Below are 12,846 nucleotides of genomic sequence, written 5' to 3'. Positions count from 1 at the left end.
CGCTGCACCCTGCCCCGGGCTGCCCCCCCCCCTCGCTGCACCCAAACTGGGAATCGGACCTGTCATCCTGTCATCCTGTCATCCTCCTGTCATACTGTCATCCTGTTAGACTGTTGAATCTACAGTCCTGTATGGTTTCCAGTAGGACGACACCCATACTGTTGTTGTGTGGCCGTCTGTGGGCTCTGTGGGCTCTGTGGGTTCTGTGGGCTCTGTGGGTTCTGTGGGCTCTGTGGGCTCTGTGGGCTCGGTGGGCTCCGTGGGCTCCGTGGGCTCCGTGGGCTCCGTGGGCTCTGTGGGCTCTGTGGCCGTCTGTGGCCGTCTGTGGGCTCTGTGGGCTCTGTGGGCTCCGTGGGCTCTGTGGGTCCGTGGGCTCTGGGTCATCAGAGATCCAGAACATCCCCCTGTGCTAAAGGAGGTGATTTAATGCAGCGTTGCTGGTTCTTAAACAGCTGGTCGCCCCCCCCCCCCCCCCCCCCCCCGTCATTCCCCTGGGAAGGTCACAGCACGGTTTAAGTACCTCTCCATCAGCCCCCGAGTGTCACAGCTCCTGACTCCTTATCTAGCCCTCTGTTTGCTCCCCTCCGCCTCGGCCCGTTTCCACGGCAGCCTCTTAAAGGGCCGGCAGCGCAGCGGAGAGGGGGCCCGCCCCTCAGCCCGGCTGCAGCCCGCCCCCCTCTCTTAGAGAGAATACGGTAGAGCGGCAAGCACTCAGCCAACGGATCGGCTGCTCCACTCCTGCCTCACATGGACTGGCAGCAGTTATAGAGAGGAGCTGGTGTGTGTGTGTGTGTGTGTGTGTGTGTGTGTGGAGGTGGTGTCCACCTGGGCTGCTGCTGCTGTGTGTGTGTGCTGGAGTACCGTTCCTCCAGACCCTGGCTGGCTGGGGAGGGCGGGGGGGGAGTCTCCCCGAGACTGAGCCCCAGGCAGAGGCTTCATCATGGGCTGCTCGCTGAGCCGAGCCTGCCTCTGCGCTCCCGGCGCCGGAGGAGAGAGGGTAACTAACTAACACACTTGTTTCTGTTCTGTTTACTGTGGGGGACAGGGGACAGGGGGACAGGGACACGCTTCTTCCTGTCCCTCACTAATGGATCTGTGTTTCTGAAAGGGAGAGTGATCAGACTTGCTTTACTCATGACTCGGCCATTAGGCTCTGTGGTTCTATCCTCTGTATGTACGGACTTCTCTGGGGAAGATGTGTGACAGTGTGCGTACGCGTGTGCGTGCGTGTGTGTGCGCGTGTGTGTGTGTGCGTGCGTGTGTGTGTGCGGAGCGAGGGATGAGTCAGGTTCGTGGGGATGACTGTTTTGGGTCGTTCTTCTCTGCGTCAGTTTGGGAGACAGACAGACAGGAGCGCTGCAGCTACCGGTGGGCTGCCTCCTCTCCACCGCAAAATACCACCAGAGAGAGAGAGGGAGTGGGGAGAGGGAGAGAGGGAGGGAAGTATAGAGAGAGGGGGGGGAGGGAGAGAGAGGGAAGTATAGAGAGAGGGGGGGAGGGAGGGAGAGAAAGAGGGAAGTAGAGAGAGAAAGCAGGGAAGTAATAGAGAAGTTGCAGGGGGGGGGGGTTCCTCTTCCCTCATTCCTCTTCCCTCATTCCTCTTCCCTCATTCCTCTTCCCTCATTGCTCTTCTCAGCGTGGGTGATGGGTATCTGGGTCTGGCCAGTCTGCTGCAGGGTTTCTAACAGAAAGAGAAATGATTGGATCCCGAGGTTCAGTATCTGCCAGAGGAAATGATTTTCGGAGTAGTTCAGGAGTTGATAAGGACCGTGAATAAGACAGTGGACTGTGAATAAGACAGTGGACTGTGAATAAGACGGTGTAGTGATATCATGATCTGGTATTTCTCAGTCACACCAGTCTCACCACTATTTCTTTTTTTTTTTTTTTATGAGTTCCGATGAAACTGCTGTCGTCTTGATTGTATTGAATGTGTTGTGTCTCTGAGTCAAGCCTGCTGCATTGCATTGGTAAAAAACTACTCCAAAATGTTTGTGAAATGTTGAAATCAGTTTGTGTAACCAAATGTGCATAGATGTGTGGTAAGTTTTTAACTGTGTGTGTGTGTGTGTGTGTGTGTGTGTGTGTGGTTTTCCCCACTTCAGCGTGACGAAGCCGTGAAGCAGCGCAGGGAGCTGTCCGAGGAGATGGTGACCCTGAGGGGAGAGCTGGGTAAGGAAGACCACCTCACACACCCTCTCACCCACTGGCCATGTCCACCTCACCCGTCATCTCTGACCAGCTAGCCTGTCATCACCACCGCCCCAGAGGACACCTGCTGGTCTGCTCTGTGTGTTGCGCCCGAGTCGTCCCAGATCCTCCACAGCACGGCGCCACACACAGCTGATCATCCCAGATCCTCCACACACACAGCTGATCATCCCAGATCCTCCACACACACAGCTGATCATCCCAGATCCTCCACACACACAGCTGATCATCCCAGATCCTCCACACACACATCTGATCATCCCAGATCCCTCCACACACACAGCTGATCATCCCAGATCCCCCCACACACAGCTGATCATCCCAGATCCTCCACACACACAGCTGATCATCCCACACACACAGCTGATCATCCCAGATCCCTCCACACACACAGCTGATCATCCCAGATCCTCCACACACACAGCTGATCATCCCACAGCGCCAGACAACAGTGGCCATGTTCTACTCCCTGAGAACCAGGCCACGTTCTACTCTCTGAGTACCAGGCCACGTTCTACTCTCTAGTACCAGGCCACGTTCTACTCTCTGAGTACCAGGCCACGTTCTACTCTCTGAGTACCAGGCCACGTTCTACTCTCTGAGTACCAGGCCACGTTCTACTCTCTAGTACCAGGCCACGTTCTACTCTCTGAGTACCAGGCCACGTTCTACTCTCTGAGTACCAGGCCACGTTCTACTCTCTGAGTACCAGGCCACGTTCTACTCTCTAGTACCAGGCCACGTTCTACTCTCTGAGTACCAGGCCACGTTCTACTCTCTGAGTACCAGGCCACGTTCTACTCTCTGAGTACCAGGCCACGTTCTACTCTCTGAGTACCAGGCCACGTTCTACTCTCTGAGTACCAGGCCACGTTCTACTCTCTGAGTACCAGGCCACGTTCTACTCTCTGAGTACCAGGCCACGTTCTACTCTCTGAGTACCAGGCCACGTTCTACTCTCTGAGTACCAGGCCACGTTCTACTCTCTGAGTACCAGGCCACGTTCTACTCTCTGAGTACCAGGCCACGTTCTACTCTCTGAGTACCAGGCCACGTTCTACTCTCTAGTACCAGGCCACGTTCTACTCTCTGAGTACCAGGCCACGTTCTACTCTCTGAGTACCAGGCCACGTTCTACTCTCTAGTACCAGGCCACGTTCTACTCTCTAGTTAGTACCAGGCCACGTTCTACTCTCTGAGTACCAGGCCACGTTCTACTCTCTGAGAACCAGGCCATGTTCTACTCTCTGAGTACCAGGCCACGTTCTACTCTCTGAGTACCAGGCCATGTTCTACTCTCTGAGTGTTGGGGTGAGGGTGTAGTAGTGTGGTCTCTCTCTTCAGCAGTGCTGTAGGTCCTGAGTGTTGGGGTGAGGGTGGAGTTGTGTGGTCTCTCTCTTCAGCAGTGCTGTAGGTCCTGAGTGTTGGGGTGAGGGTGTAGTAGTGTGGTCTCTCTCTCTGTTCAGTGCTGTAGGTCCTGAGTGTTGGGGTGAGGGTGTAGTAGTGTGGTCTCTCTCTCTGTTCAGTGCTGTAGGTCCTGAGTGTTGGGGTGAGGGTGTAGTAGTGTGGTCTCTCTCTCTGTTCAGTGCTGTAGGTCCTGAGTGTTGGGGTGAGGGTGTAGTTGTGTGATCTGTAGGTCCTGAGTGTTGGGGTGAGGGTGGAGTTGTGTGGTCTCTCTCTTCAGCAGTGCTGTAGGTCCTGAGTGTTGGGGTGAGGGTGGAGTTGTGTGGTATCTCTCTTCAGCAGTGCTGTAGCTCAAGCTCTTAATTAGACGCTTGTTCTGAAAGGAGAGGCTCTTATGATTTCTGCCGACCAGTCGCTCTCATGACTACCTAGGTTGAATGCAATTAAGTCGTATTGGATAAAAGCGTCTGCTAAATGACTAATGTAATGGACTTGGATTTTCTGTGTGAAGGAGTACAGCACAGAAGTGTGTGTGTGTGTGTGTGTGTGTGTGTGTGTGTGTCACTGCCATAAACGGGGAGTGTGCTGTTTGTCTGGTCGCTGGCAACATCTCCAGTCATCCCATTATTGCTGGGTCTTCCTCTGTTGGCCTCCTATTACCCCACACCCTTAATCTGCAGATGGACCGCCAAGGCATGGCGCCTGTGTGTGTGTTTTATTGGCCCCTCTGATTAGTGTGTCTCTCAGGCAGCCCCCCCTGGGTTGAGCTGACCCCTGACCTCTACTGCTGCCAGCCGTCCATCCACCCTGGGTGGGGGTGGTCCTCTGTGGGGGAAATGCCAACCCACCGGTGGGCCTGGGTGGGCTCTGGAGACCAGGGCTTGGACACGCCCTCGGGAGCCGCACGCTTCTTTTTGCATCTCCGTGTCTGTTCCCAGGGTCAGCTCCGCCCCTCCACCCCCTCCTGGCCGGAGGGGGGGCTGCAGTAGCCTTGGGACCGGCACATGACTCCTCTTTACCGCTGGCTTCAGCCTGTCAGCCTCTTAGGACATTCCTGCGCCAAGTGGCAGTTTAAGACCCCCAGAGACCTCTGACAGACCCCACTTGTGTTCTGTGTGTGTGTGTGTGTGTGTGTGTGTGTGTGTGTGTGTGTGTGTGTGTGTGTGTGTGTGCTTGGTGCCCGAGCGGGGGAGGGGGGGTTAAAGCCTTTCTCTCGGGTCCTACTGTACTCCTGCAGCCACTCACTGTTTTAACACCCCCCCCCCCCCCTCAGACAGCATTCCTGTCAGCCAGAGTGAGCCTGCTCCCCCTCCAGAATGACGTCCCCGCGCCCATGGCCCATGGCAGCTAGCTAATTATAGTGCATTGTCTGTTTGGTCCGCGGCCAAATGTGTGATATACGACATGCCTGCTGTTATTATTACTCCTCCTCACCATGTAAACTACAAGCACATGCTGGAGCCCAGGCTCGTCTCCTGACCACCCGCATCCCAACACCCCCCACGTTTAGATATGGGACTCAGCCCAACACCCCTCTACTCAGCCCAACACCCCCTCTACTCAGCCCAACACCCCCCCAACACCCCTCTACTCAGCCCAACACCCCCCCAACACCCCTCTACTCAGCCCAACACCCCTCTACTCAGCCCAACACCCCTCTACTCAGCCCAACACCCCTCTACTCAGCCCAACACCCCTCTACTCAGCCCAACACCCCTCTACTCAGCCCCTCTACTCAGCCCAACACCCCTCTACTCATCCCAACACCCCTCTACTCATCCCAACACCCCTCTACTCAGCCCAACACCCCCCCCAACACCCCCTCTACTCAGCCCAACACCCCCAACACCCCTCTACTCAGCCCAACACCCCCTCTACTCAGCCCAACACCCCCTCTACTCAGCCCCTCTACTCAGCCCAACACCCCTCAACTCAGCCCAACACCCCTCTACTCAGCCCAACACCCCCCCAACACCCCCTCTACTCAGCCCAACACCCCCCCAACACCCCCTCTACTCAGCCCAACACCCCTCTACTCAGCCCAACACCCCTCTACTCAGCCCAACACCCCTCAACTCAGCCCAACACCCCTCTACTCAGCCCAACACCCCTCTACTCAGCCCAACACCCCTCTACTCAGCCTAACACCCCTCTACTCAGCCCAACACCCCTCTACTCAGCCCAACACCCCCTCTACTCAGCCCAACACCCCCCCAACACCCCCTCTACTCAGCCCAACACCCCCTCTACTCAGCCCAACACCCCCTCTACTCAGCCCCTCTACTCAGCCCAACACCCCTCAACTCAGCCCAACACCCCTCTACTCAGCCCAACACCCCCCCAACACCCCCTCTACTCAGCCCAACACCCCCCCAACACCCCCTCTACTCAGCCCAACACCCCTCTACTCAGCCCAACACCCCTCTACTCAGCCCAACACCCCTCAACTCAGCCCAACACCCCTCTACTCAGCCCAACACCCCTCTACTCAGCCCAACACCCCTCTACTCAGCCTAACACCCCTCTACTCAGCCCAACACCCCTCTACTCAGCCCAACACCCCCTCTACTCAGCCCAACACCCCCCCAACACCCCCTCTACTCAGCCCAACACCCCTCTACTCAGCCCAACACCCCCCCAACACCCCCTCTACTCAGCCCAACACCCCTCTACTCAGCCCAACACCCCCTCTACTCAGCCCAACACCCCCTCTACTCAGCCCAACACCCCCTCTACTCAGCCCAACACCCCCCCAACACCCCCTCTACTCAGCCCAACACCTCCTCTACTCAGCCCAACACCCCCCCAACACCCCTCTACTCAGCCCAACAACCCCCCAACACCCCTCTACTCAGCCCAACACCCCTCTACTCAGCCCAACACCCCCCCAACACCCCTCTACTCAACCCAACACCCCCTCTACTCAGCCCAACACCCCCCCAACACCCCTCTACTCAACCCAACACCCCTCTACTCAGCCCAACAACCCCCCAACACCCCTCTACTCAGCCCAACACCCCTCTACTCAGCCCAACACCCCCCCAACACCCCTCTACTCAACCCAACACCCCCTCTACTCAGCCCAACACCCCCCCAACACCCCTCTACTCAACCCAACACCCCCTCTACTCAGCCCAACACCCCCCCAACACCCCTCTACTCAGCCCAACCCCCCTCTACTCAGCCCAACACCCCCTCTACTCAGCCCAACACCCCCCCAACACCCCCTCTACTCAGCCCAACACCCCTCTACTCAGCCCAACACCCCCTCTACTCAGCCCAACACCCCCCCAACACCCCTCTACTCAGCCCAACACCCCTCTACTCAGCCCAACACCCCCTCTACTCAGCCCAACACCCCTCTACTCAGCCCAACACCCCCTCTACTCAGCCCAACACCCCTCTACTCAGCCCAACACCCCTCTACTCAGCCCAACACCCCTCTACTCAGCCCAACACCCCCTCTACTCAGCCCAACACCCCCCCAACACCCCTCTACTCAGCCCAACACCCCCTCTACTCAGCCCAACACCCCTCTACTCAGCCCAACACCCCCTCTACTCAGCCCCTCTACTCAGCCCAACACCCCCTCTACTACACCCCTCTACTCAGCCCAACACCCCTCTACTCAGCCCAACACCCCCCCAACACCCCTCTACTCAGCCCAACACCCCCCCAACACCCCTCTACTCAGCCCAACACCCCCTCTACTCAGCCCAACACCCCTCTACTCAGCCCAACACCCCCTCTACTACACCCCTCTACTCAGCCCAACACCCCTCTACTCAGCCCAACACCCCCCCAACACCCCTCTACTCAGCCCAACACCCCCCCAACACCCCTCTACTCAACCCAACACCCCCTCTACTCAGCCCAACACCCCCCCAACACCCCTCTACTCAACCCAACACCCCCTCTACTCAGCCCAACCCCCCTCTACTCAGCCCAACACCCCCTCTACTCAGCCCAACACCCCCCCAACACCCCCTCTACTCAGCCCAACACCCCCCCAACACCCCTCTACTCAGCCCAACACCCCTCTACTCAGCCCCTCTACTCAGCCCAACACCCCCTCTACTCACCCCCTCTACTCAGCCCAACACCCCTCTACTCACCCCCTCTACTCAGCCCAACACCCCTCTACTCAGCCCAACACCCCTCTACTCAGCCCAACACCCCTCTACTCAGCCCAACACCCCTCTACTCAGCCCCTCTACTCAGCCCAACACCCCCTCTACTCAGCCCAACACCCCCTCTACTCAGCCCCTCTACTCAGCCCAACGCCCCTCTACTCAGCCCAACACCCCCTCTACTCAGCCCCTCTACTCAGCCCAACACCCCCTCTACTCAGCCCCTCTACTCAGCCCAACACCCCCTCTACTCAGCCCAACACCCCCTCTACTACACCCCTCTACTCAGCCCAACACCCCTCTACTCAGCCGCTGGGTTTAGGGTGATGGATTAGGGCTGGAAAGGCTCAGCATGCCACAACCTGATATATAGACCCTCTCTCGCGCGTCCGCGCGGCGGTGGAATCGCACCACGGTGTTGACGGCAGTCCCATCAGCCGTCTCTGGCTCCCTCCCTCCCTCCCTCCCTCTCTCTCTCTCCCTCCCTCCCTCCCTCTCCACGCTCTCCTCTCACCCCCGGCTCCAAGCGGAGATTAGCACGTCTGTCGCGCCTCCGTTTCTCGGCTCACTTTCAATCCGGGGTCAAGGGTCGGCGTCTGTGACCTCGGAGGGGAACGACCAGCGGGAGAAGGAATGCGGCGTGAACGTCCTGTAGCGTGTGAACGTCCTGTAGCGTGTGAACGTCCTGTAGCGTGTGAACGTCCTGTAGCGTGTGAGCGTCCTGTAGCGTGTGAGCGTCCTGTAGCGTGTGAACGTCCTGTAGCGTGTGATGTGAACGTCCTGTAGCGTGTGACGTGAACGTCCTGTAGCGTGTGACGTGAACGTCCTGTAGCGTGTGACGTGAGCGTCCTGTAGCGTGTGAACGTCCTGTAGCGTGTGATGTGGGACCCGAAGCCCGTTTGTACGCGCGAGCACACGCGCGCCCGTGCAGGGAGCTGACATTTTGAACAGATTGCATGAGCATATCAGTTCTTGGATGAAGCGTGAATAGCACACAGTTGTCCCTAGAGCTGATACCCCCCGTCTGGTCCCACAGCCCTGTTCTCTCCCCAAGGGTCAGTGTGTCTCAGACCTCTGCGTGGAAATCACCTGCCCGTCACACACAGCTGTCACCATCGCGGACGCAAGGGAGATCCCCATTGGCCGGCAAGGCCCTGTCGGTTATAGAGATCAGTAGCTGGCAACTGGCCGCCATCAACTGGCATCGGGCAGTCTGACCCAGGCTGACCCAGGCTGACCCAGTCTGACCCCGTCTGACCCCGTCTGACCCCGTCTGACCCCGTCTGACCCAGTCTGACCCAGGCTGAGCCAGTCTGACCCAGGCATGTGGCAGCGGGCAAACCGGACAGAACTTGTCGTCTGGGTTCCAGGACAGATACCGTATCTGGACAAAGGAACAGCCAGGAAGGGCGGGCGGTTCTCTTAGACGAACAGAGAACCTGAACGTCGACTCGTCCACGCTGACAGATGTTGAATCGCTGGACCGTCCGTGGCGAGGACAGATGCGAGGTCTTTGTGAAATCCAGAGGACGGGAGTTTGACGATTGCGAAAGTGTTTGTTTTGACTCGCGTCGCTATGTCTTCAACTGGGTTACGTTGGCCTACCCTGTACCCTTCAATCAGCTCAGCACACTTGGCAACCAGTCTTCTGTTTCATGGCTTTTCAATTTGAACAAAGTATGTCACAATATTAACTTGGATGTTGATGTGATGGCTTGTCAGTGTCCTCGTTTACCCCACCGGCACAAGCCGTCTTGTTTTGTAATATCCTGCACACTCCACTGTGACTGAAGGTCAATATACAGAACCGTCTTTCAGCACGCAACTGTGACATCATAGCAAAACATTGATAGTAGCACAGATTCAACCAGTAGGTTGTGAGGGGACATATAGTATATACTAACCTTGTATATACTAACCTTGCAGTATATACTAACCTTGTATATACTAACCTTGCTGTATATACTAACCTTGCTGTATATACTAACCTTGCTGTATATACTAACCTTGCTATATATACTAACCTTGCTATATATACTAACCTTGCTGTATATACTAACCTTGCTGTATATACTAACCTTACTGTATATACTAACCTTGCAGTATATACTAACCTTGCTGTATATACTAACCTTGCAGTATATACTAACCTTGCTGTATATACTAACCTTGCTGTATATACTAACCTTGCTGTATATACTAACCTTGCTGTATATACTAACCTTGCAGTATATACTAACCTTGCTGTATATACTAACCTTGCAGTATATACTAACCTTGCTGTATATACTAACCTTGCTATATATACTAACCTTGCTGTATATACTAACCTTGCAGTATATACTAACCTTGCTGTATATACTAACCTTGCTATATATACTAACCTTGCTGTATATACTAACCTTGCAGTATATACTAACCTTGCTGTATATACTAACCTTGCTGTATATACTAACCTTGCTATATATACTAACCTTGCTGTATATACTAACCTTGCAGTATATACTAACCTTGCTGTATATACTAACCTTGCAGTATATACTAACCTTGCTGTATATACTAACCTTGCTATATATACTAACCTTGCTGTATATACTAACCTTGCAGTATATACTAACCTTGCTGTATATACTAACCTTGCTATATATACTAACCTTGCTGTATATACTAACCTTGCAGTATATACTAACCTTGCTGTATATACTAACCTTGCTATATATACTAACCTTGCTGTATATACTAACCTTGCTGTATATACTAACCTTGCTATATATACTAACCTTGCTGTATATACTAACCTTGCTGTATATACTAACCTTGCAGTATATACTAACCTTGCTGTATATACTAACCTTGCTGTATATACTAACCTTGCTGTATATACTAACCTTGCTGTATATACTAACCTTGCTGTATATACTAACCCACTCACCTCTACGGCCTCTTTTGTCCACAGATGAGGTGATTATAGGCCTTAGATACTGTAGATGATTATCCCCACCAGCTAACTATAGATGGATAGATAGATTTGTAGATGGATAGATACTTTATTGACCCCCCCCCCCCCCAGGGGGAAATTTGGCAGTTCAGCAGTTGAAATTACAACAAGGTTGGAAAGGAGGGAAACGCAGAGTAACAACAAAATACATAAGGGGGTAGTAGACCAGGCCAGGTCCAGCCTGGCTTATGTGCGTGGCTGGCTTGTTTCTGTTCAGGACTGGTAGGATGGAAGCTAGCCATGCCACTGAAATAGCTGTGAATTGAAATGACATGAAATAATGTCTGATAAATGAAGATAGGTCTTGTCGCTTGGACACATCAGTTCCAATGCTTCCAATGCTAATCCAGCACAATAAGAGCGGGATAGTTAGCTCATGAGCTCACAACAACTAGCAGCAGCTTCCATAAGATTAATGGTAGCGGTCAGTGGCTAAAGCAGTTACACTGATGATTCCTGTAACATTAACTATTTTGCTGGAATTGGTTCAACTTCTGTTTCTGGATAAAGGTAAGGGATAAAAAGGTTGGAGTGAAAGGATGAACATGTGGAGGTTTGGGGTATAGTCCCATAAAGTCATCACCACCGGGTGGGAGTCTTATGCTCTCACCACTACTCTACTTGTGCAGTGGAGATCAGCGGGTTGATTTTGGTGTCTTTCCAGTCCCTAGTGTGGGTTGGGGTTAGAATAAGGGTTGGGGTTGGGACAGAATCTGACCTATAAGGCAAAGGGTAAAGGTCGGAGTGAAAGGATAAACATGTGGAGGTTTGGGGTATAGTCCCATAAAGTCATCCCCACCGGGGTCTTGAACCCCGATCTCCTGCGTGGGAGTCCATTGCTTTCACCGCTACTCTACTTGTGCAGTGGAGATCGGCGGGTTGATTTTGGTGTCCTGCTTCATTTTGGTGTGCTGGGACTACTGCCTCTTGTGGTGCCAACAGAGAAATGCAGGTCAACATTCGAGGGAGGGAGGGAGGGAGGGAGGGAGGGAGGGAGGGAGGGAGGGAGGGAGGGAGGGAGGGAGGGAGGGAGTGATAACCAGACAAACGCTATCCTAGGGGCGCTGGCTTACAGCCATGCACAAAAAGAGGAATAACAGGGACTACAGTATACAAGCGTTCAGTAACTGTGCAGCTGACCTCCTGTCTGCTCTGCTGTTCCAGTGAGCTCCGCCCACTGCTGCGACCGTCTGGAGCGGGAGAAGGAGGAGGCGCGTGCCGCCATGGAGGAGGCGCTGCGGACGGCGCAGGAGCACCACGGGAGCGAGCTGGCCCGGCTGGAGGAGCGGCTGCAGGCGTTCTACCAGGCTGAGTGGGACAAGGCGCACCTGGCCTGTCAGCAGGAGGCCGACCGCTGCAAGGCCCACATGGACCAGCAGGTGAGTCAGGAGCAGGAGCACATGAGCGCACACACACACGCTTACACACACACACACGCCTACCTACACGCACGCGCACACACACACACGCTTACACACACACACACGCCTACCTACACGCACGCGCACACACACACACGCTTACACACACACACACACACGCATGCACACTACACATACACACACCCCTACACTCACTCCTACACACACACCTGCACACCTACACTCACCACTACACACTAACACACACACACACACACTTACACACTAACACACACACTTAAACACACACACACATTACACCCCAGGAGAAGGCCAACAAGTGCCAGGTTGTCATGGAGGGTTGGTAGGTTCAGATCCTAATGCCAGACCTCCAGCAAGAGAATCACAACAAGTTTATAAACACACCACCAATAGAGAGTTAGTTAAAGGTTTACTGAAGTGGACAGTTAGACAGAATGAATGAATGTGAGTGATGACCTGTTGGACAGAATGAATGAATGTGAGTGATGACCTGTTGGACAGAATGAATGAATGTGAGTGATGACCTGTTGGACAGAATGAATGAATGTGAGTGATGACCTGTTGTCCAGGTAGCAGACTCAGGGTGTTCTGTCTGTAGGAGCTCAGCAGGACTCATGTGACCCTTCAGTTCCGTGCTGAGACTGGAGAGAGCATGTCGGCCATCGCATTCACCCAACCTCTGTTCCCCAGCCCTGTCCCT

At 54.4% G+C, this 12,846-nt stretch overlaps 1 protein-coding gene across 2 annotated transcripts in view; it reads left to right on the top strand.

Moving 5' to 3' along the window:
* Positions 1–753: 753 nt before the first annotated feature.
* The window catches only part of mtus1a (microtubule associated tumor suppressor 1a), a 24,545-nt gene continuing 12,452 nt past the window's right edge, over positions 754–12,846 (top strand). For both annotated transcript variants that reach the window (XM_084459488.1, XM_084459487.1), the window contains exons 1-3: positions 754–997; positions 2,106–2,172; positions 11,908–12,122. In XM_084459488.1, coding sequence (XP_084315614.1) covers positions 941–997; positions 2,106–2,172; positions 11,908–12,122 — 339 coding nt within the window. In that variant the 5' untranslated portion in view covers positions 754–940. The remainder of the gene's footprint in view (positions 998–2,105; positions 2,173–11,907; positions 12,123–12,846) is intronic.

The sequence above is a fragment of the Borostomias antarcticus genome (assembly GCF_949987555.1).
Source record: "Borostomias antarcticus genome assembly, chromosome: 28".
NCBI lineage: Eukaryota > Metazoa > Chordata > Actinopteri > Stomiiformes > Stomiidae > Borostomias > Borostomias antarcticus.
Note: the sequence above shows the minus strand (reverse complement) of the source record. Positions and strands in the feature narration are given on the sequence as shown.